Source organism: Xenopus tropicalis, chromosome 9 (genome assembly GCF_000004195.4).
Source record: "Xenopus tropicalis strain Nigerian chromosome 9, UCB_Xtro_10.0, whole genome shotgun sequence".
Classification (NCBI taxonomy): domain Eukaryota; kingdom Metazoa; phylum Chordata; class Amphibia; order Anura; family Pipidae; genus Xenopus; species Xenopus tropicalis.
Window position 1 is genome coordinate 14,411,482 of NC_030685.2, and position 25,188 is coordinate 14,436,669.

Below are 25,188 nucleotides of genomic sequence, written 5' to 3' on the forward strand. Positions count from 1 at the left end.
GCGTGTCTGCGGAAGCGCGCCCGTACACCAAAACCGTCTCCTATTCGCTATTGAAGTCACGTGAGGCGCTTCGCTCTCTGTCAATGCTTGTTGTTGTTGTCGACGGCGCCGCCGTGGGAGGTCATGTGACTAAGGAGGCGCTAGCTCGCTGGCTTCTACAGACCACGTGACGCCGCCGCCGCTGCTGCCGGTGACGTTGCTTTCCACGGCTGTCAACCCTTCTCCAAGTACGGGGTCTCCGGACTGGGGAGCGCCGCGGTGAGTGGGTGGGGACTGTTGGGTACGGAAGTTGAGTTCCTCTTTATAAACACGTCAGTTTATGGTGTTGTTTAGAAGCACTTCCGGGTACTTTCTCTTCAGCCGCAATGGAATCTTCCCGCCCCCTCTGTGTGCAGTGGCGCGACCCGTGGCTATAAAACCAGGTGTTCGCTTGTCAGATGTGTCACTTACGCCTTATACGCGGTTGTGCCAATTGTGTTTTGCTTTGTTTTTGGCGGGCAAACTGCGTAGTGTCAAATTCCAGCACAGCCCCATGCATTTCTAGTATTGTTTTCACGCAATAAAGCACATTACCAGACTATAGTCAAGTGAACCGAATTAAATAGACTTAAGTCTTGTTATTTTGAGAGGGTTTTTTTTACCTCCACACGTTTTGCTTTTCATACTGTAGGTTGGCACTGAGACTTTAATGCGCCAGTACCACAAAGAAGTCCCATAACCTTCGCCCACATGCTGATTTTTTATTTAATATATACTCCCAATATGTTGGTGAGGCTCAAGGCCTTTATTTTCGTATTAAACACAAAGGGGGCTTTCTACAGGTTTGACCTTGGAGGGGGGGGGGGGGATAAATACTGGTCTTCCTGGCATTGTTATTTGTCTTTTTTTCTTTTAAAGGGTAAGTTATGCCTACAACGCACGCCACAGTATATTTTTAAGTGAGGTTCTAACCAGTGATCATCAAACTGTCAGAGCCCTCAAATGTCTTCATCTAGCGGCATTTGGGAATATTAACCTTTTCCATGCCGCAAAACATCCAAGTTGCTGCCTATCAAGTGCTGGCACCATTGATTCCCTTTTATCCTATGGAGCAGTATCATTTGCACCTGCTGTGTAAAAAAACAGTAAACAATTCTTTTCTTGTGCATCATTTGAAATCCTGGCAGGGGAGGAGGGACTAAAACACTGATGTTACAAATTATAACAACTTCTCCACCGCTTAAGCTGGCCATACACGTGGCGATGGTCGCACGAAACATTGTCAGATCCGCCACACACCGTCAGGGCTGAAACAGCAGATAAGGAGGTAGAAACAATAGGATTTCTACCTCCTTCTGCCGATTCAGCCCTGACGGCAGATTTTGGTCAGGCGCTTTCTATGGCGCCCGAACAAAATTTTCTAACCTGGCCGATCGGCGAGTCGTCCGATATCAGCAGCTTCCCGCGATATCGGTCGACTCACCGACATGCCATACACGCACCGAATATCGTACGAAACGAGGTTTCGTACGATAGTATCGGTGCGTGTATGGCCAGCTTTACAAACAGCATGTAGGAACTATATAACCTACAATGCATTGTATTGTGTTCCTTTCCGCATTGATATCACATGTGCAGGGAATTGTGGGATTGGGAGGATGCAGGCTGAGGACAGGCGACTAATGTTTATTTGTTTATTTATTTGAGTCTCAAAGTAGTCGGATCAGCAGGGGAACAGAGGGCGGGGTTTATGGGATCCAAACCAGTGCTGGATATTGCAAAGTTGCTTGAAATTATGTTTACTTTTCAAAAAGCTTAAGGGTTGCCATACACGGTAAGATCCGATTGCCTGGTAAGGTCGCCAAGCGAGCGGATCTTCTCCCGAGGTGGGGGATATCGGGTGAATTCATGCTAATTCGGTTGTTTGGCCCCAGGGCCAATTTAATGAGAACACCAGTAATAGACGCAGTCGGTTCTGGGACCGAATCAACGAGCTGATGCGGTCCCCGATCCGACTAAATTTTTTAACCTGCCTGATCGATATCTGCCCGATTTCGGGCCAGATGTGGGTCGGGCAGACCCGTCGTTTGTGCCTCTATACGGGCCAATAAGCTGCCGAATCGGTCCAAGGGACTGATATCGGCAGCTACAATCAGCCTGTGTATGGCCGCCTTTAGTTGTGTTTGGGTGGACTTCCCCTTTAAAACCACGTGTGCACATTAAAATAAAACTGGTGGGCGTATATCAGAATAAGTACAAAATGATTTGCCTGCATGCACATCAGTGCGCAGTACCAGATACCCCTAACAACCAATCAGTGTGCTTAAATTATAAAGTGAATTCAAATATCTGATTGGCTGCTTTTGGTCACTTCTCTGGAGGCAATTCAGCACCACTGCCTTTGTTTCATTGGTTTGTGGTTGTGGCACAACTTTTCCATTTATTAAGTGTCATTATTGAACAGTGGATGGGACTTTGGGGCACAGCACATGAGCAAATACCCTTTGGGGTTCCTCCTCTTCTTATTGGCGTTTCAGCCTTACTATCAAGTCAGGTCGAGACCGTACTGGAACCTCAACAACCTTGTTGCTTAAGTGTTCAGCAGCAAACCAATCCCTGTGCACCCTGGCATGGTATCATTAATGATCTTCTGGTGCCTGGCTTGACTGATTTCTATATCTTACCAGTGTAAGATATATGTATCAGTGTATGTTACCTCTCCCTCCAATCATGTTTGCTGTTGGGGAGTCATGTAGGGCCACCATGGTGACTAACTAAAAAAATGGCCGTACACAGACATACAGTTTCTACAGTACCAATGGTATCATTGATTTCAAAGCTCATCTTTTCCTTCTTGTTTATGTTTTACAGGACACACCGGCAGCGATGCAGATGGGTTGGAAGCTGTTTGTCACCCTCACATTGTCCCTTAAAGCTGCAGGGTAGAGGCAGTCGAGCAGACTTCACCGTATCATGACTCACGTCTGATCCATAGAGGGTCTCACTAAAGAGCAATTTTTCTTTTCGTTAGTCATTTTCTCTGCTTGGTGTGTCACCTTTGTTGAGGTCATGGCTGTATACAACTGAAATCTGTATATATAATTTGGGGGGGGGCAATGGCCGAACCCCGTCGTATGCAGTTGACTTGTCTGCCGCCTACAAATCCCCCGAACTCATCTGCTGTGAAAAGACAAAGAAGCGAAGAGCAGGAGTCAGAGACGCCAGCGGCTGCAACTGTCCGTATCGCGCTCACCCTATTTGAGCCGGATCAGAAACGATGCCCTGAATTCTGCTACCCTGAACTGCTGAGAAACCTCCGGGGGGACAGCAGGAAAAGCTTGCATGGGGAGAAGGTGAGAAAGAGCGCCTACAGTGCATATGGGCATAGGGTTAAAGGAAAACTATACCCCCAGACGGAATACTTAACCAACAGATCTTGCCAAACTGGAATATATATATCAGTAAATATTGCCCTTTTACATCCTTTCCCTTGAGCCGCCATTTTGTGATGGGCTGTGTGCCCCCTCAGAGATCAGCTGACAGGAAATAATGCAGCTCTAACTGTAACAGGAAGTAGTGTGGGAGTAAAAGACAGAACTCTGCCCATTGATTGGCTGATGGGGCCTAGCATGTATGTGTGCATTGGCTTGTTTGTGTGCACTGTGACTCCTATGATCTCAGGGGGTGGCCCTTAATTCTTAAAATGGCAGTTTTCTATTTAGGATTACCCAGTGGTACAATACTACTCCTTTAAGCAGGCCCGGACTGGCAATCTGTGGATTCAGGCAAATGCCAGAGGGGCTGCTGTAGGATGCCATAAACAGTCACTATTTAGTGGGCTGGTGGGGGGCTTTTTGGTCCTCTGTCCGCTTGAAATGGCAGGGATTATATTAAATCTCAGGCCAGAGCTGGGGTTCGGCAGGAATCTAAGGGCATGGTAGCCATAGCTCTTAAAAATTTCTTCCTCACTTCTTACATTTACAGAAGGCATAAGCCTAGGGCCCATCGTTCCCCTAGTGTCAACACTCCCCTGCAGGGATGCGCGTGGCCTAGGGTGCCCATTTAACTTGGCCTGACCCTGCATGCTCATCTCAGACAGCGTTCAACATTAATGTACCCCCAACTTTAAATTATAAGGATATTAAAAGTCACATTTGAGTCTTATTAGATTTATAGAAACAACTTGCCATTGACTTTGTGCATTTAAAAGAAGTGCCAGACAACCCCTATTATTAACCGCAGCATTATAAAGAGGGATGCCTCTTCCTAAGACAAATCCTTATATATAGTGTCCTTTTTATTATAGCAAAAATATTAATTTTTGTTTTTAGCCAATGTTTCATCACTTAATATAACTTTTATTCACATGAATTTGAAACACACTTGGTGGGGGCGGGTTAGGCTTTTTAACTTTTTTTTATGAAAAGATGATAATATCCATTTAAATGGTGTTACACTATCCATATTCAATCACCCCAGATCCTTTTAAAATATTGAATATTTATAAATTCTCCCAGACCCAAGTGTGTCTCGGCTGCTTTATTATGTCAGCCTTCCATTTAGACTGTACCAAACCTTTTATGCTACACTTGGCGGCTTTCTTTGTGGGTTTCACAAGATGCTAAATCTAGCTTGAAAGAAAGCAGTTGCTCCCTTAGTTATGGTAGCCATAGCAACAGCACTCATCAAATGGAACTAAATGTCTCCATCGGCTGGGATGTTGGGAGCTTTCCCACTCTGTCTATATTTTACAGATATAATTACATTAAAGTAACAGTATACACCTACAAATGCCTGAGTACAATGAATAGGACTTATGTTGAAATTACATTCTGGCAGAACTTTTTGATCTACCTTCTTATTTTGGGACCAGAAGTCATAGGAAGTGCTAAGGTGAAATGGATTCATCTTTTTGTTTAGTGGCAGAAATAATAGAAAATATAGATATTTCTTAAATAAAACAATAGGCAAAAGGGATGTTCAGCACAAGTCCATACTTTTTATTTCTAAATGACACTGTTTACACAGCAAATAATTCACTCTACCATTTAAAATGTTATTCTTGAACCAACAAATGTATCTGTAGCTGTAATATTGGTGTGTAGGCGCCATCCCAGTGCATTGTGCCTGAGTCTGAGCTTTCAGCCAGCGCTACACATTAGAACTGCTTTCAGCTAACCTATTGTTTCTCCTACTCCCATGTAACTTACTATTGAGTGCTATTCTGATACCTACTGGGCGCTGCTCTAGGGTGTGCCTTAGAGATACATTTGGTTTGTCATATAACATGGCCAATGCTAGCCCAGTCAGTGGCTATTAATGTTCTAGTGCTGTAAGAATAATGAAGCATTAGAAGTAATGCTTTTTTCATTCTGTGTTTGCAGAGTCAGAAGAAGGTTCTGAACATACTGAGTGAAGAAGAAGCAGAGAGAAAAGAGGTTGCAAACATTGCCAGAAGGTTTGAGGAAAAATATGTAAGTGTTAGAGACGGAAGTGATACTATTTGCACTACTTGCACTACTACAAGGGTGTGAGATAACAAGGCACACTCTAATTGGCGTCTGCATTGGTAAACTGCATGCAATTTGAGCCACTAATAGTTGGCACCCCCTGCTGGCCCTTCTAATTCTAAGGGCCAAAGACCAATGCCTTTTTTACCTTGTCCTAAAAGAAATACCACCCAGGGGCATACGGTGTTTTCACTCCCTGCCCACGTGATCTGGACTGGAGAGAAAGGGAGAATATGAATTTGATCATGGAGCTCCTCTAAATCCTGAGCAGCCTCAGCTGACCTTGCCACGTGCTGCTCAACTGACCTTCCCCATAATCCTTTTGTTTCTGATTTAGAGATGGAAATGCAGAGAACAAAGAGGGAACAATCCTTTTCGATTTTTTTTTTTTCAATTAAAAAGGTTTTATAACTCAGCAAATCACTAGAATGTCCATTTTTCTTATTCCCAGTTAGTTCATATCTTCCCTTCTGCTGCTGCTGCTGCCATATTCTATAGCTACTAAACAAATTTAGTGACATCAGAGCAGGATGCATTTCATTGTGTTGCACTAAATGAGCTTTCTGTTGGCTGAGGAAGATGAAATCCTACAGCAGGAATCCCCCAACCTTTTTTACTTGTGAAATGTAAAAAGAGTTGGGGGGCAGCACAAGCATTAGAAAGTTCCTGGGTGGGGAGGGCAAATAAAGACTGTTATTGCTCACGAGCCACTGGTCGGGGACCACTGTCCTACAGGGACTATGTACAGGTTTTCTACAGGATTTTACTATCATTTTAAATGTGTTAGAGGATGAAACCTAGTGGTTTTCAAGGGTGCTGAGCTCATTTAAGTCATTCCTTTTTGCTCTCACTTACTCTTGCTTGTCACCCCTCTGCTTTCCTTTATCACTCCTCCTTCACTCAACCAACTGTATATTTCTCCTTCCTTACTGTCTGCTATTCTCACTTTCTCCTCTCTCACATGTCCTTATATTCATTCCCTTTGCTACTCCATTTGCTGTTCTTTGTATATGCCTTCCTTATTTCCTTTAGTAGCAGGACCTTTGCCTAGCATCCTCCAGCAATGTAGCTTGTGCAGTTCAAATGGGTCATTGGCACCAAGGTCAGAGGAGGAGGGGTTCAAGGTTAGATGGCAAATGCAAGCAAATCAATAGGCTGTGCATCGGTTAGTTACCAAGCCATATTTCCATGTTCCCAGGGAAACAAGAAGAGGCGCAGGGATCGTATGCAGGACCTTATTGACATGGGGTATGGGTACGACGAGTCGGACTCTTTTATAGACAACTCTGAGGCGGTGAGTTACAAATTTATAAAGGAGCAAGTTATTATGCCCAGGTTTTCATGGGATTAAATTTGCAGTTTTTCATTTTTAATTTTTTGCAGTTTTTGAAGTATTTTTGCTTTTTGTTCCGCCACTCGCCAAGTTGTAATTTCAGCTGCTATCTGGTTGCTAGGGCACAATTTAACATAGCAGCCAGGCAGTGGTTTGAAACTGAGACATGAATATGCATAGAGTGGGGCCTAAATAGAAAGATAAGTAATAAAAAGTAACAATAAAAGTGTAGCCTCACAGAGCAATGAGTTTTTAGCTACTGGGGTCAGTAATCCCCATTTAAAAGTTAGAAGAGGAAGGCAAATCACTTGTGGAAGCAGCCATATGTAATAAACATCTATATTATACATGCACAATGAATAAATACTTACATAGGTGTTGCGTGTTAATGTGTAAGTGCTTGGATGAACAGTTTAGCCTGTAAGTGCCCCTAGTCTGTTGGGGGAAAGGGGGCTTCTATTGAATTTACTCTGCTATAAGCCAGAGCTGGCTCATTTGACCATGCGTAAGAAACATGTAATAAAGAGAAAATATAAATACCCCCTGACTCTATAATAGGAATTCATTTTTATTAAAACACATTTGGTTAAGTATAAACAAGTAAAACTCTTACAGTCAACACATGACAGCTCAGACTGATTTACCCAAAACTTGTAAAGTTAGATGTTCTGAATCCAATCCGTAAGTAAAGTGAAAACCTGCCAGAGGTAAACATGTATATTATTGTATCCTTTTAGTATGATGAGCTAGTACCTGCTTCGCTGTCAACCAAGTACGGGGGCTTTTACATCAACTCAGGAACGCTGCAGTTCAGGCAGGCATCTGAGTCAGAAGATGAAGCCTCCAAGGAAAAGAAGAAGAAATCACCCAAGGTAAAGCTCACGTTACAGGCATTCTTCCCAGTTGCATCAATCAATGACCTGTTTTTTGTTTTGCTTCTGCCTCCACAGAAAATTAAGGACAGGGGTGAAAAAGTGAAGAAGAAGAAAAGAGCAGAGGATAAGAAATCCAAAAAAAACAAACATCCAAAGCCAGGGTACAAACACATCCCTCTTCTGCTTGTCTGTGTAGTCAGTGGGGTTTCTGATCTACGAGCAGATCACCTGCTTCCAGCCATAGAAACATATCATGGCTAGTTTTTGGTTAAGACTGCCACAGCACGTTTTAAAAATGCAAAGAAACTGTATCATTAAAGGTCAAATATACAGTATATACAATTTCCTGAAAAGTTGTGCTTAATATAAAGGGATAAAATAAGAATGCTGGGATAGTTTAATATATATATGCAATATAAGCAAACTTAAAAGGGGCTCTTCCTAAGGCTATGCCTTATAGATTTTATCGTTGGCTACTTTTGATGGGCCACATCCCACCATGCTTTTTTGCAACTAGGCAACACCACTGTATTTAAGGGATTGTCCAATAGGATTGAAGGGGACCTGCTCATATTTCTGCATGGTTGATTCAGTGAGTGGTCATGAAGAGATGAAGGTTAATTGGACATTTTTATGTTTAGATTCACAGCCTTAAATGGTACAAAAGATAAGAAGAAAAAGAAGCACTCTATCTTTAAGATGTTGGCGAGATTTGAGCAAGAGAAAAATGCTCAAAAAACCATTATCACACCACCAACCCCTACTCCCACCGTCAAGCCCTCCGGCATTAGCCAGCAGCCTACTCTTCCAAAGCCAACTCCACGCGAGGCTGAGCTGACCCCTGATCCCACCATGTCGTCTCATGTGTCTGAGCTGCTCAAAGCTGTCAGTGCCATAGACTCCATAAGCGAGAAGCCGATAGAGAATGTACCCAACACCCTGCCCGAGAAAAAGCATGGAGTCCAAGGTGGGACAGCATCAGAGCAGGCCACTAAAGCACCTGCATCTCTCCCAGAAGGCTTACCTTTCGCCCTAGAGAAAAGGATCAAGGAGCTGACAAAGGTCAGTAAAATTATCTATTTTAGTTTTGGTAAAAATGCATTCAGGCCAATTGTTGGCTGATGAAAAATATTCCATCCGCCTTTAGCCGTGCCGTCACCATCATGGTTTTTAGCAGTAATGCAACCCACAGATTTTTTTTTTTTAATTTTAGGCTGTAAGAGCATCAGAGGGTGAAAAGAAAGGTTTGTTATTCTCCCAGGAGATGAACAGCGCTCTGCTTGAGTAAGTATCACTTTCCACAAACACAGCACATTACTTACCCAAGATCCTCCCCTGAGCACTCAACCCTGAGTAGTCCCGTAATGATAGATGGGGGGGGGGGGGGTCTTTATTCTGCATTGTGATACTTTTTTAATAATGTCTACTGTACTGCATAACTGTACTCTTTAGTAACCCTTCCTCCTTCTACAATCGTTTGATGCTCACTCCTACTCCTACACATTTTTCTTTACCAACCCCCACTCATCTTTCCCTTAACTGATCGCTACTCCCATCTTCATATTAACCTTTACTGACATCTACTCCTCCTCTGCACACAGTGCGGTAAATTCTGCAAACAGTTTACATGTGTTAAATTATGGTTTGCTCATAAAAAAACTCTAAACTATAAGCCAAGTGCTTCTACAACAACTAACCAGAATTTTCTGTTCCCACAGCATATATCTATTATCCCGGGAACTGAGCTCCTCTCTCCGTTTGGCAGTCTTCTCACATCTGGCATCAGTCTTACCCTGTGGCAAAGACACTCTGGTAAAATGGGCCACGCGCTTGTACTTGCATAAGCAGGTCAGAGATGGGCCATTGGTGCCATTCTGTGAGCAAATGTGTGTTTGTATGTGGTTGTGAGCTTTTGTCTGTCTGTGTGTGTACATGGTTGAAAGTTCATGTCCCCAGGTTTAAGCATGCATAGCACAGCACTTGTTTCTCTCTTGTCAAATATATTACCTGTTGCTACTCATTGGATATAACTCTGCCTTCCTCCTTACAAGCCCCTGTCAGTGTGCATTTATTTTTAAGTGTTCATGGAGTAACACAGAGAGAATGTTTGCTTTGGTTCACTAACCACAGAAGCCAGTGACCAGTTAGATTTTACCAGTCTAGTCCACACAGAATTATGAAAGTAAAGAATCTGATCTGATTGGTTGATATGTCTGGGACAAATTTTAAGGCTGTTTACTTGATTAATTACATGGTGAGGCTGGGATCGAGGTGTCAGATTGGACTACTAACTTTTTAAAGAAAAGGCCTTTTAAATGATAAAATGTTGACATTTATGTGTTCAGCTTGAGGTCATACAATTCTTGGAATCTGTCTCTTTAAGGGGGGTCGGCTACGAGAGCCTCTGCGGAAGCTGAAAGAAGCCGTGGCACGGGCTATGCCAGAGCAAATCAGCAAGTACCACGAAGAGTGCAAAGTGTACAACCAAGCAAAATATGCCAAGTATGTGACCTGCTTTTGCTACATAGCTTAATCTTTCACTGCTGAGCAGTAAGTCTGTTCAGTTGTTTGGCCAGGCATTAAGTTTATGGGTCCCTTTGCACCACAGTTAGGCCATGTAATTACATGGCCTACATGTGGAGCAGAGGGACCTATGAACTTAATGCTTGAACAGTGGAATGTGTAAAGTAGTCGTATTAATAAATATCAGTCATTGAGAGGAAGCCTGTATTCCTTGATCATAAGTAGCTACTGTCCATTTCCTATTGTGAGACTAATAAGTAGATATCAAAGTACGATGGAAGGACTCTAAAGGCTTTCACTTGTTTATTACCACAAAGGTTACTGGAAGAGGACAAGGAGAGAGAGCAGAAGGCAGGCTCGGCAGAGGAGGAGGAAGGAGAGAAGGGTGGTCGGAAATCTTCAGGGCCACGCAAGAAGTTCCAGTGGACAGATGAAATCAGGTGAGAGACTAGAAGGGAAAGAATGTTTTTTGTGATATGCTATATACAGCTCATATCTGCTAGAAATTGTCCTTGACGCTGTGTCGCAGCCTCCCACAATTTGTTTTTTGTTCAGGCAGCTGCTGAGCCAGCTGGTGCGTACAAAGGTAGATATGTTCGAGCAGGAGGAAAATGGCGTGCCAAGTCTAGAAGATTATCTCAAATCCTTCCTGGATGGAGAGGTCAAACCACTGTGGCCCCGAGGCTGGATGCAGGCCAGGTAAATGTAATTAAAATAAAGCCATCACAGTACAAAGGGTTTCTTGGTCTTTTATCAGAAACAGTCACAGAAGGATTATGAATGCTTAGTGTTTGTTCTTTCCCTATGTTTATGTACTGCAGTGCCTTTACCCATTGCCAGCAATGCAACAACATATCTGTGAAAATTATTTGGCAAGAACAACATGGAAGCTGCCAACCATACATATGAAGTGTTCAGTATAAATATTGGCTGCTGCCATCTTACTGTGCTGTATGGCTAAGTGGAATATGAACCATTTTTAGAAGTGAATTTATTCCAGGTTTAACCAGGGTCAGACTGGGCCGGCGTGGCACTGGGAAAAAGCTGGTGGGGCCCATTGACCCAGACCAGATCCCCACTGCACTCCCCCGGGCTGCTGCTCTACCTCCCCCGATGCATCCCAAGGCAACTATATTGTACATGGACTCAGGGAGGGGGTAGAGAAAGCAGCAAGGGGGGCCTCTGGATGGGTGTGGGGGGGGTGAGGGGGCCCCTAGGGCAGAAACCCTGGTGGACCCTTCACCTCCCCCTCCCCAGTCCATCCCTGGCTTTAACCCCAGATAGAATAAACAGGAGTGGAAATGTGTTGGATTGTAGTTTACAGCCTTTATTCTCCTATTGCAGCACACTCTTTAAAGAGTCCAGGCGTGGGTACCCACAGCTCAGTTCCATTCTGTAAGTATTGTGCACCACCCTGTAAAAACGAAACCAAACTTTGTTGTTTGCATGCTCTTTGAGAAAGGTTAGACTGCTAGCCGAAACATCAATCCTTCTCTCATTTTTTTTCTTTCATAAGTCCTATGACAGACAGGCACCACTTATTTCTGTCTTCTCTCAAATTCTCCTACATCTACTTTTTTTCTTGCCAGGGCAAAGAACAGGGCAATGACTGCGCAGAAAGTGAAAATAAAGGTACAGTATGTTTATACTCTCTTACTTATTGGCTATCCAGTAAGGATATTGGCTATCCAAGAAGAACTGATTTAAAGTTTGTTTAAGGGATCTTGCCAGTATATATCTCTCAAAAGTACAAAAATAAAACTGCAGGGGTGTAATGTTCCATTCTGAGCCCCCCATCAAAATATGTTTCTGAGCCCTCTGCTGAGACAGCATGAAAAGTTGTTTATGTACTGTAATAGTAATACAGAAGATTTGTGCCGTTTGTGACAGTCTTTAATTTCTACGTAGGACTCTAGTAACAAGAATGAAAAGAAACCAGCTTTGCCACCTAAAGAGGCAGCAACAGATACAGTAGCAACGTCTGTTTCCTCCAAGGACATGGTTTCTTCCTCCGGCCCTCCTCCAGTAGTAGCATCATCTCTCTCTAGCTACACCCAGGACAATTCCCTTGATGGAGATCTCATCCACAACCCTCCTTCACTTGATACTGTTTCAGAGCATTTGACTGCTCTTTCCAGTCGGCCTCCTGCTGCTTGCCTTGACTTTCCTAGCCCCCGAATATGCCTGCCAGAGAAACCAGTAGAGGAGAAGAAGAAGCCCAGTCCTCCCATTAGTGTACAGTTACCAAGAGGGGCTTCCACTGACCAGCCTGTAACTTCAGAAAAGAAAGTCGTGGCACCCAGTCACACTGCAAAGCCTTCTTCTGATGTCCAGCAAGGAAAGCAGAAGCCTCATCTTAATGCACAAGTCAAAACTCTTCAGATCGCCAGGCCATCAATGCAACCTTCTGTGAAGCTTTACCAAATAAGCAACCAACATAGCAAGGTTAATTTAGTGCACCCAGTCCAGAATGGAAGTCCTAGGGTACCAGTCCTATCACCTCCCCAGCGACCCTTCACCAAGCCTGCAATAGTTCAGGGATATCATCCTCCATCTCCTTTAAACAACCTTACCAGGCCTGCTGTGCCTCCAAGCTCTGTAGGCAAGCTAGCTGGAAATGCCGGTACAACAATACAGCAGGTGTATAGGCCGCCAGTACCCAGAAACCCTGTTCCTCCCAGCAGTAGCTCAGGAAGTTCCAGTATCCCGAATTTGAGTCCAAATTCCTCACTCAATCCATCTATTTCAAACGCGTCTCGTAATTCCAGCACTCTCCCCACTAAAAAACCACCTCACCCTCCTCAAAAACTGACCCTAATGGCGCCTCAAGACTCCGGGGTTGGAACACAAGGGGTTGCTAAGCTCCTGACATCTTCCATGGTGACAGGAGTGGGAACCGGCACATCGGCATCATCCACCATCGCTGTAAGTGCACCATATCATACTAACACGATGTTAGTAACATGGCTAAAATGCCAAATGTATCATTTCTGTGCCAATCATTTACAATAATGGAACATTCTAGCGACCCATGGCTACTATTCAGATGTTTGCTTTTTAACATGTTGCCAGGAAATAATTGGTTGCTATTGGTCACAAGGTCTAGCAACCCATGGCTATCATTTAGATGTTTGCTATTAACAAGTTGCCAGTAAATTGGTTGCTGTGGGTCACAAGAACTGGAGCAATCTTGGCACCTTGACTAATGCATTTGACATTTCAGTTCCATGACTGAGATTTTAGCATTGGATGTCTTCCCCATTGCATGCTAAAAATTACTTCTCTACTTATTGTACAGCGCTGTGGAATATGTGGCGCTTTATAAATAAATGTTAAAAATAATATCTACTCTCTCAAAGCAGCCCCCAAAATGCAGCCCAGTCCCTACAATCCTCACTTCGACACCATCGCTGACCGTGCTGACTCCAGCTTACAAACCAAATGGAGGCAAGCTTCCAGGTCCAACCCAATTGAGTCTCCTGTCGCCCATCTCCACCTTTCCGCTCCACGTCATTTCCTTTTCAACTGATCCGGTACCCAAAGCTGCAGCATCAAAAGATGCTATTGTCACGGGACCAGCACCAGGCACATTTCATCATGGACTTGCAAGGAGTAAGCATACAAACCCATTAATATATATGAGTATATGTATCTAAGTAAGGTCTGTTTAGAATTGCTATGCGTGACACCACATCATGTCATCATGATGACCTTCATGTCATAATTTGTCATAAGATTTGCTAATGGGAACTGTACATGGTTTAATACATTCTGTCTATTGTAACACCAATGCCTGTATCTGGGTTTAAGCCCCTTTTTTACCCAGGTGTATATTGTGTAACTGCTGATAATGGGAAGTCATCCTAACCCTATATTTTGCTTTCTGCAGATGTGCTGGGAGCTTTGCATTCCAGCGCTGCTCACCATTCCTCACAGCTTCCTCGTCCATCCCTTGCCAACCACATACAGCCTGGACAGACGGGTAAATGGGGAAAGAGAGATGGTGCCTATAGTAGCAGTGGGGGGATAATAGCCTCTGGGAAGGGACTGGGGCTGTGGGATAGCAGGTATAGTAGGGAGAGATGGTGCCTATAGTAGCAGTGGGGGGGATAATAGCCTCTGGGAAGGGACTGGGGCTGTGGGATAGCAGGTATAGTAGGGAGAGATGGTGCCTATAGTAGCAGTGGGGATAATAGCCTCTGGGAAGGGACTGGGGCCGTGGGATAGTGGGTATAGTAGGGAGAGAAGATGCCTATAGCAGCAGTGGGGGGATAATAGCCTCTGGGAAGGGACTGGGGCTGTGGAATAGCAGGTATAGTAGGGAGAGATGGTGCCTATAGTAGCAGTGGGGGGATAATAGCCTCTGGGAAGGGACTGGGGCTGTGGGATAGCAGGTATAGTAGGGAGAGATGGTGCCTATAGTAGCAGTGGGGGGGATAATAGCCTCTGGGAAGGGACTGGGGCTGTGGGATAGCAGGTATAGTAGGGAGAGATGGTGCCTATAGTAGCAGTGGGGGGATAATAGCCTCTGGGAAGGGACTGAGGCTGTGGGATAGCAGGTCTAGTAGGGAGAGATGGGACCTATAGTAGCAGTGGGGGATAATAGCCTCTGGGAAGGGACTGGGGCTGTGGGATAGCAGGTATAGTAGGGAGAGATGGTGCCTATAGTAGCAGTGGGGGATAATAGCCTCTGGGAAGGGACTGGGGCTGTGGGATAGCAGGTATAGTAGGGAGAGATGGTGCCTATAGTAGCAGTGGGGGGGATAATAGCCTCTGGGAAGGGACTGGGGCTGTGGGATAGCAGGTATAGTAAGGAGAGATGGTGCCTATAGTAGCAGTGGGGGGATAATAGCCTCTGGGAAGGGACTGAGGCTGTGGGATAGCAGGTCTAGTAGGGAGAGATGGGACCTATAGTAGCAGTGGGGGATAATAGCCTCTGGGAAGGGACTGGGGCTGTGGGATAGCAGGTATAGTAGGGAGAGATGGTGCCTATAGTAGCAGTGGGGGATAATAGCCTCTGGGAAGGGACTGGTGCTGTGGGATAGCAGGTATAGTAGGGAGAGATGGTGCCTATAGTAGCAGTGGGGGATAATAGCCTCTGGGAAGGGACTGGGGCTGTGGGATAGCAGGTATAGTAGGGAGAGATGGTGCCTATAGTAGCAGTGGGGGGATAATAGCCTCTGGGAAGGGACTGGGGCTGTGGGATAGCAGGTATAGTAGGGAGAGATGGTGCCTATAGTAGCAGTGGGGGATAATAGCCTCTGGGAAGGGACTGGGGCTGTGGGATAGCAGGTATAGTAGGGAGAGATGGTGCCTATAGTAGCAGTGGGGGGATAATGGCCTCTGGGAAGGGACTGGGGCTGTGGGATAGCAGGTATAGTAGGGAGAGATGGTGCCTATAGTAGCAGTGGGGGATAATAGCCTCTGGGAAGGGACTGTGGCTGTGGGATAGCAGGTATAGTAGGGAGAGATGGTGCCTATAGTAGCAGTGGGGGGATAATAGCCTCTGGGAAGGGACTGGGGCTGTGGGATAGCAGGTATAGTAGGGAGAGATGGTGCCTATAGTAGCAGTGGGGGGATAATGGCCTCTGGGAAGGGACTGGGGCTGTGGGATAGCAGGTATAGTAGGGAGAGATGGTGCCTATAGTAGCAGTGGGGGATAATAGCCTCTGGGAAGGGACTGGGGCTGTGGGATAGCAGGTATAGTAGGGAGAGATTGTGCCTATTGTAGCAGTGGGGGATAATAGCCTCTGGGAAGGGACTGGGGCTGTGGGATAGCAGGTATAGTAGGGAGAGATGGTGCCTATAGTAGCAGTGGGGTGATAATAGCCTCTGGGAAGGGACTGGGGCTGTGGGATAGCAGATATAGTAGGGTATAATATTATTATATATAATATAGTATAGTATCACATACACTGTTTTTTCTTTCTGTGAACCTCCCTGCAGATTTCATGTTTGCCCCTCTCTTCCTCTAGATGGTGCTCACATTCACGGAAAAGGCCCAGCAGCCCCTCAGAAGAAGCTCTAACACACGACCAAATATAAATTCTGTAGAAAGACTTGAAGCTTATCTCTGGGAGTTTTACTGCACTAAAGATTAGGGAAGCGGCTGAGTGAGCCACTCTCTGCACCCAATAAAAGCACCCACAGCTGCTCAGGCACTGACAAGCCGCATTATTGTGGATTAACATTGATGTGCATGGAACAACAACAACAACAAAAGAATATTCCATAACATTTCACCCTTGCTGTCTCAGGGGCAATTGTGTTCCATAACATTTCTCCCCTTTCTCTTGCTTAGTGAAATGTTAGCGCAGTGCTCGGGTCCTGAGTTCAATCCCAGCCAGGGCGCTGTCTGCAATGAGTCTGTATGTTCTCCCCATGTCTGTGTGGGTTTCCTCCCATGCTGTAGATAATAATGAGTGGATGCTGCCATATTGCTTGGTTGAGGCTTTCACTTTCTCAAAACATATTGCTGGACTAGTACTGCTGGCACCAATTTCTGGTGTCGTATAATAGAAGAAAGATGGTGCCACTACTCTTTTGCTCTTCAAGGACAGCGATGGTTGCTCCCCCTCATAGTAACATAGTAGTTGAGGTTGATAACAGACGTGCATCTTTCATTCAAGTGTATAAATGCAGCTATGGGGAACATGCCATGTGTCTATGAATACATTCCTTCATTCAATATGGCAGCTCCCATCCATATGTCTAAATGCAGACATACAAACAGTAGGAACACTCCTGTTCCCATTGAGATTATACCATTATTTACCAGATTATACCAATTGCACTCTATAGAGCAAGCCATGCCAATCAATGGCGATAATAGCTGGCTGATCCAATTTGCCGTATGGAATTCATTTGAAAGAAAATAGGCCACAATGGGGTTAATTTCCCGACTGCCATGGTGCAGTATATGGTGGCTTTACGCATTCTGCATTCATACCCGCCCAAGGTTGTCTCTCTTCTCCTTCCTGAACTCTTACACACAACTCTCTTCATTTAAAGGACAAGTAAAGCTCATCAAAGGTTCAGGCTAGAATGGCTACACCTTTTGTTTTGGGCTGACGTACCAGTATGTTCAATTTTAGGATACAGGAAACTTGTGCAAGGAATTCTGGGATATAAGATTGCAATATCGTTGTCTTCCTGATACTGACAATCCTTTGGCTGATATCAAACTTTCCAGCAATGATTGAACATGGGGGGAGCTCACACTTAGCATTAGTGTGTGTACGGCAGCTCCTACTGATTGGTTAATGCTTGAGCAGTTGATGCATATGAGTATGCAATGTGGCCTGCAAGCTGATAGGATATGGACTGGTGTCACTCAAATGTATCCCTCCTCCTGGGTAATATTCCCAAGTGTTCAGTTGTTGCTGGGTAAGTAGCCTTAAAGGGGCGGTTAACTTTAACGTTAACTTTTAGTATGTTATAGAATGGCTAATTGTTATTAACATGTCAGTTGGTCTTAGTTTTTTCTCTTTTTATAGTTTTTGAATTATTTGCCGCCTTCTCCTGCCTCTCTCCATCTTTCCAATGGGGGTCACTGACCCCCCAACATCCAAAATTGCTACTCTGTATTACTCATTTTTATATTAAATCCTATTCTCCTATTTGTATTCCAGACCCTCGTTTAAATCAGTGCCTGGTTGCTAAGGTCATTTGGACCTTAGCAACCAAAGAGCTGCTGAAATTCCAAACTGGAGAGCTCCTGAATATAATGCTAAGTAACATAAAAACGGCAACCAATTGCAAATGCTAAAAGTTAATTTATGGGTTAACAACCCATAACGGATTGGGCAGCGTGTATCTGATTGTCTGACGCCTAGCGAGAGATACAAGCTGCCTTTTTTTTATTGTTGACTTTTTAGACTATGATGCAGGTCATCCTGTTTCTGTGCCAGAGAATGTACTAATCCTAGCAACTTTGCAATTGGTCTTCGTCTACATCTTTCCAGCTTTCACACAGGGGTCACTGACCCCCCAGCAACCCAAAAACTGGCTACAATTTTATTTTTATTGTTACTTTTTATTATCTTTCTGTTTAGTCCCTCTTCTATTCATTTTTCAGTCTCTAATTCACACCACTGCCTGGTTGCTAAGGTAAGCAAGACCCTAGCAACCAGATAGCTGCTGAACGAAAAGTTGGAAAACTCTAAAAAATGAATACCAATTGAAAATATCATATTAAAAGGTAATTTCAAGGTGAACTACCCCTTTAAATGAGAAATCCTGAATTTCCAGCATTCAGCAGCTGGGTCAAAAATATGTAAGTGATGTGTTAGGGCTGGAATAGGTACCGAGCTGATGTTATGTGGATACCGCTGCTTTACTAGTTGTCACATACAACAGCTCTATGGTATAAATGTTATTGCCCACAGAACAGGCAGCTGGGCTCAGCCTCCAGGTGCCTCGGTTGAAGCCTAAAGACTACGGAAGCCCAGCAGGGTCAGGAACTGTTCTCTTGTACTAAGCTGGATATACACTGAGAGATCGACTAGTTGGTGAGTTAACCCTTCCTGTTTTGTAGTCTGTCTATAGCAGGGACTGTTGGGGGTCCATGCATTAACTCCGGTCTCCATCATCTTCCTCCTAATAATAAGGGGCGTAAGTCCGTTTATGTGTCTCAAAACTAATTCCCCCAACTTCATTGGGGCCCCCCTAAGGAAAAGGTTATGTTGAAGGGTAACCCCTGCTTATAAATACAATACATGCAACGTTATTCAGGTTTTCTAACCTCAAACCACTTCCTCAAAGACAAATTGTTGCCATTCATCCCAGACAGGGGGGACGTAGATGTATATTTCATGTCTTTTCTTATTTACTTAGTGTTTTATAGATCTTGCTTATTGTGCATTAGTTTGTAGAATTTGTACATCTCCCTATTCAGCTCATCAGTTCTATGGGGGCCTTTCCTCATACCCCCTAGTTATTCCTCTCATCGATCTTTCCCTTGGCGATTGCTCCTCGGTATGAAAGGTAAACCGCAAACTCTGCATTACCCTCAGCGTTGCGCTACTTACCCTTTAATCCCTGGCAGGAGAAGATCCAATCCAGGGCCTCCTCTGGTGTGATATGATAGCACCTTCTTTCCAGTGATTCAGCCAAGCGATGATAAGGCCTCACTGGTGGCTACTATTGGAGTAGCCATTGCCTGAGTGGCCAATAAGGAGGGTTTGACAGCCTTACAGTGATTGGTTGTAAACATATCGGGACTGCAATGGAGATAAACCCACCCGCTGTAGTAGTGATGGGGCAGTTATAGGGTTAGTGCCCATGTTATGGGGGTATTGAGCCCCCTCCAAAGCAAAGCCCCGCCCCCCCATACTGCATGTAGACTCCACAGCACTTTGCATTGACTCTATAGAGGCTTTGGGGCTTCACATTGGGGCATCTCCAATCAACTTGGCGGAGCTGCCCCCGTAGCGTTTGTACAGCCATCTTTGCATCTCCTTGACCTGCAGAGATTTTCTATATTGATATGGACCTTCAGCACCAGCATATTGTTATCCACCAAACTGTCTCGGTAATAAAGCACTTAACTTTATAGGGCACTTTTCTGACTGAAGCAGCTGCAGCCTTTCTATGTGGAACATTTGTTTGTTTTTATTTGAGCTTATATTTTTGGCTTAAGCTGTGTTTGTATTCAACGCCGATGGCTTTATGTGCATTTTAGCCTTTTATAAAAATTTCTGTCTTATTTCTGACTCGTGACGTCTTTGTTATCTAAATTATCTAATCGGTAGGGCTTCAACTATGTCTGGGAAACTGACACAGAGAATGTAGTGTAGACTGACGTGTAGGGATGATGTTGTCACATGGGGCAAGGAAATAGGGTTGGGGGTGGGCACTGATGTCACTTGGGGGCGGGGTTATGGGCGGAATGGATGGGGTAGATGGGGAAAATGGGTGGGGCAGAGGCAGGCCTCTACTAAAGGGGATCTTTCACCCTAAGAAATAATTCCAAATTCTTTTCTATCAGGTTAGTCAAGTATAATGAATTTCACTTACACTATATAAATCAGGGGTCTCAAACTCGCGGCCCGCGGGCCATTTGCGGCCCTCGGTACAATATTTTGTGGCCCGCACCAACACCTTTTCAAAAGCAATGAATGGATCGTGATTTTTATTGCGATTCAAGGGATAATGCAAGGCACGGCGGGCGGGAGCTGCTGATTGCGGAAATGACGTTATGCCATCATAACAGTTATTATGGGAAGACGTTCTGTGTGCACAATTAGCTGCTAAGGAGCTAATTGTGCACACAGAACGTCTTCCCATAATAACTGTTATGATGGCATAACGTAATTTTCGCAATCAGCAGCTCCCGCCCGCCGTGCCTTGCATTATCCCTTGAAAGCCAATTTTTTGTGAAATCCCTTATGCGGCCCAGCCTCATCCTGACTTTGCCTCCTGCGGCCCCCAGGTAAATTGAGTTTGAGCCCCCTGATATAAATCATTCAATCTTGTTTCCTTCAGTCTTAGAATTACACAACTTCACCAAACAGGCAGGCTTTTGTGCCGGAATGGGGGGCCCGATGCCCATGCACTGGCTACATAATAAGACAGTGAGGAGGCAGGGGGAATGTGAGGAGGGCAGTGACAGCTACAAAGTGCTAAATGGAAAGCGAAAGTAATTCTCTGCCCCGCCTCTAGAGGCAGGGCAGGCAATATATGATTGACAGCTGGGATTTTTAGATGTCCTTAATAGTGGGTATGGATGTGTTAATGAAAAAATAATTTGGATTTCATGTTTAACAGGTTGAACAGGACTTTTATTATACAGCTTTTTATGTCTGGGTGACAGGTCCATTTTAAAGGTGCTGATCATATACAGAGAGGGGCAGGAAAGGGTGGGATTCTACAGAGAGGGGCAGGAAAGGTGGGATTCTACCGAGAGGGGCAGGAAAGGTGGGATTCTACCGAGAGGGGCAGGAAAGGGTGGGATTCTACCGAGAGGGGCAGGAAAGGGTGGGATTCTACCGAGAGGGGCAGGAAAGGGTGGGATTCTACCGAGAGGGGCAGGAAAGGGTGGGATTCTACCGAGAGGGCAGGAAAGGGTGGGATTCTACCGAGAGGGGCAGGAAAGGGTGGGATTCTACCGAGAGGGGCAGGAAAGGGTGGGATTCTACCGAGAGGGGCAGGAAAGGGTGGGATTCTACCGAGAGGGGCAGGAAAGGGTGGGATTCTACCGAGAGGGGCAGGAAAGGGTGGGATTATAGATAAGGTTGATTGGCTTTTGGCGCTGGAACACAGTACTTCCATTGGCTTCTGCACGGTTGGAATATGTCACATGATCTTTCCTCTGGAGCGCGTCACTTCCGCACCTTCAGAGAGAGACTCCCAAAGAGTTGGGAGCTCTGCAGTGGAACAGGTAATTGGCTGCTAAACGTGGAGATTAAATTGTCGGAATTCCCGCCATATTCACAAACCTCTCTCTCTACTTAGTGAATTTATCTTTTTTTCACACAACATTTTAAATGACATTTTACAGACATTTTTTTCTACATTTGTCTTTACTTCTTCCTAAACCTGTCAGTCTGCCATTGGGTGATTCCCAATACACACACTTTGTACCAATGCAGTCATTGGTACAAATTGCATGTATTGGGAATCACCCCCAATGCGCCTTTCAATTATTACATAGGCTTTATCTCATAAACTTTGAGTGAACTTCTCATCATATCCATTAGGCGTTGTCTGCTGTTAAAGGGGAAGTAAAGCCTCCTGCGAAAATCAGGACAGTTGGGAGGTATGTTTGGGGGAGCGGGGCATAATGGAGAACTGAGAATAGAATGAAGCCCAATGAGAAATAAAATGCTACAAATGGGAAGCTGAGATTTGAATGGAGAGAGAATATAAGGAATGTAGATCTAAAGGATGGAATGGAGACAGAATATAATGGGAGGGGTCTGACAGACGTATAGGGGCAGGAGGGGTAAGTGGGAAGAAAGGGCAGGATACAGGGAGGGCAACTGAGAGTAGTGAGATGGAGAGAAGGGGTCCCTCAAGGTCCCGCACCCCAGTTGCAAACCTTCCTCCCCTCAGTTGCAAACCTCCACCCTAATTTCCAGACACAATCGGGGAGAAAGGGGACAGAGGGGGAGTGGGACTTGGTCAGCAGGGCCCATAACGGACGAGGCCACCGGGTATTTTCCTGGTTTCCCGCCAGCCCAGTCCGATCCTGAGAGAGAATAAGAGAGACTAGAAGATGAGGAGATGGCGGAGACTAAGTCAGTGGAAGCAGCTGGAATCAATTGCCATTTATTATTGTATTTTAAGAATCACATGAAATGGTCCTTTGTGATTTCCTCATGTTTCAGCATCACTAGATCCATCCCTGGGTCCTTTCCTGCCAAGGAAACAACTGTTCTGTGACCTACAGCTTCTCGCTGTGCAGGGGAAACCAGCACTGTCTGTCTGTCTGTCATTCACTCTCTCCTTCCAATATTTCTTTAATTCACATTCATTTTTCACTCTCTCATTCGTCTGCAATCATTGTTTTTATCTTTCCCTAGACCTGCATTCAGCGGTGCGGCCATTGCTGGCTCAGAGTTGGGCACAGGGAACCTGACCTCTCTGCCGAACAAAACCACAAGCCCTCCTTCATCGGCTGGCACACACAGGTGGGTATCGGGGTTGGGCCGGCACATACACCCGATTGATACAAGGTCAGTCCTACATCTCTAAATGGTCCTGGCAAATCGGGTGGAAACTCGTACAGGTATGGGACCTGTTATCCAGAATGCTCAGGACCTGGGGTTTTCCGGATAAGGGATCTTTCTGTAATTTGGATCTCCATAACTTAAGTCTGCTAAAAATCATTGAAATATTGAATAAACCCTATAGGCTTCTTTTGCCTCCAATAAGGGTTAATTATATCTTAGTTGGGACCAAGTACAGGTACTGTTTTATTATTACAGAGAAAAGGGAATCATTTAACCATGAAATAAACCCAATAGGGCTGTTCTGCCCCCAATAAGGGGTAATTATATCTTAGTTGGGATCCAGTACAGGTACTGTTTTATTATTACAGAGAAAAGGGAATCATTTAACCATGAAATAAACCCAATAGGGCTGTTCTGCCCCAATAAGGGGTAATTATATCTTAGTTGGGATCAAGTACAGGTACTGTTTTATTATTACAGAGAAAAGGGAATCATTTAACCATTAAATAAACCCAATATGACTGTTCTGTCCCAATAAGGGGTAATTATATCTTAGTTGGGATCAAGTACAGGTACTGTTTTATTATTACAGAGAAAAGGGAATCATTTAACCATGAAATAAACCCAATAGGGCTGTTCTGCCCCCAATAAGGGGTAATTATATCTTAGTTGGGATCAAGTACAGGTACTGTTTTATTATTACAGAGAAAAGGGAATCATTTAACCATTAAATAAACCCAATAGGGCTGTTCTGCCCCCAATAAGTGGTAATTATATCTTAGTTGGGATCAATTACAGGTATTTTTATTAGTTTTATTATTACAGAGAAAAGGGAATCATTTTTTAAAATTACAATTATTTGCTTATAATGGAGTCTATGGGAGATGGCCTTTCCATAATTCAGAACTTTTTGGATAATGGGTTTCCAGATAAGGGACCCCATACCTGTACCGCAAGTGACACACTTGAAAATCAGCTAGAAATGGAAGCCCTAACCTCTTATAAACTAAAACAGCTCTAAAAACTGACCTGGGGATATATTAGGTATTTTTATAAGATATGATGAATCCTATGCATCACATGAAGGCTTATAGATAGGGTATCCATTGAGACTACAGGAAAGATGATGCAAACATCAGCATAGACAGCGTTTCTTTATTGTAAAGGTAAGTCGGGTTGTGGGATGCCCTGCCAAGAGAGGTGGGTGATTTATTACTGAGGTACAGTAACAGGTTGGATACATAATAAGGGGGCTACCAACTGGCTATGTTTCTTTCCATTAGCACGCAGGCTTTTCCTGATTTTTTGGGCAAATTTGAACTTCATTGGTACAGCTGCTTCCTCTTCACATGTTTGTAGTCTGTAGAAAAATAGATGGGCCTCCAGTGGGACTGGTCTGGATTCTTGGCTATAAGCTCTGTGTGTACCAAGGACAAATGCAGGATATGGACCCCAAGTTATGCCCCCTGATCCCTGTGCCTTGTATGTCTGCCTGGGAGCGGGTTCTGGCCAATGATACACAGATGATGGGCCTTTATTATATATATCTACATTAAATGATATAATATATTCTTCACTAGTGTGAAGTCACTAAACACCAATAATTACCTTATATTTATATACCTTATTATTATATACATGAGTGATACTCAGAGTTCCCTGTATAACTCAGCCTGCAGCCTTGTGCCTTTATATGGGCACAGAGCCCCTCAGTGACTGCTAATATCCTTATCATTTACAGTAGGGGGTACATTATCCCTTATAATACATGAGTGATACTCCGAGTTCCCTGTATAACTCAGCCTGCAGCCTTGTGCCTTTATATGGGCACAGAGCCCCTCAGTGACTGCTAATATCCTTATCATTTACAGTAGGGGGTACATTATCCCTTATAATACATGAGTGATACTCCGAGTTCCCTGTATAACTCAGCCTGCAGCCTTGTGCCTTTATATGGGCACAGAACCCCTCAGTGACTGCTAATATCCTTATCATTTACAGTAGGGGGTACATTATCCCTTATAATACATGAGTGATACTCAGAGTTCCCTGTATAACTCAGCCCTGCAGCCTTGTGCCTTTATATGGGCACAGAACCCCTCAGTGACTGCTAATATCCTTATCATTTACAGTAGGGGGTACATTATCCCTTATAATACATGAATGATACTCACAGTTCCCTGTATAGCTCTGTGCCTATTTGTTTGGTTGGCCACACTACTATGTACATAAATAGGCTTTTACTTCGTATTTATTCATCCACCCCCATCCAATACACAATAATTCCTCCAGAA

General features: G+C 44.4%; 1 protein-coding gene across 4 annotated transcripts; it reads left to right on the forward strand.

Moving 5' to 3' along the window:
- Positions 1-73: 73 nt before the first annotated feature.
- Positions 74-19,926, forward strand: ubn1 (ubinuclein 1). 4 transcript variants are annotated; one of them, XM_004918112.4, is made up of 18 exons: positions 74-258; positions 2,851-3,332; positions 5,364-5,453; positions 6,688-6,783; positions 7,560-7,694; positions 7,773-7,858; positions 8,339-8,759; positions 8,911-8,981; positions 9,416-9,545; positions 10,081-10,199; positions 10,538-10,660; positions 10,776-10,919; positions 11,565-11,615; positions 11,810-11,852; positions 12,129-13,145; positions 13,580-13,832; positions 14,110-14,202; positions 16,196-19,926. In XM_004918112.4, exons 2-18 carry the CDS (start codon positions 3,096-3,098, stop codon positions 16,246-16,248), a joined length of 3,162 nt encoding a protein of 1,053 aa, XP_004918169.2. In that variant the 5' UTR covers positions 74-258; positions 2,851-3,095; the 3' UTR covers positions 16,249-19,926. The 4 variants fall into 4 exon arrangements, with proteins under 4 accessions (XP_004918169.2, XP_031748697.1, XP_031748698.1 ...); XM_031892837.1 differs by having other exon boundaries at positions 7,560-7,858; XM_031892838.1 differs by having other exon boundaries at positions 7,560-7,858; positions 13,583-13,832.
- Positions 19,927-25,188: the final 5,262 nt, after the last annotated feature.

Bases quoted from the DNA above. Each gene is read 5' to 3' on its own strand.
- ubn1 (XM_031892837.1), top strand. From the start codon at position 3,096: ATGGCCGAACCCCGTCGTATGCAGTTGACTTGTCTGCCGCCTACAAAT. The intron at 7,859-8,338 runs GTACAAACACAT...TTTTATGTTTAG, and splicing joins AACAAACATCCAAAGCCAGG to ATTCACAGCCTTAAATGGTA. The intron at 10,920-11,564 runs GTAAATGTAATT...CTCCTATTGCAG, and splicing joins CGAGGCTGGATGCAGGCCAG to CACACTCTTTAAAGAGTCCA.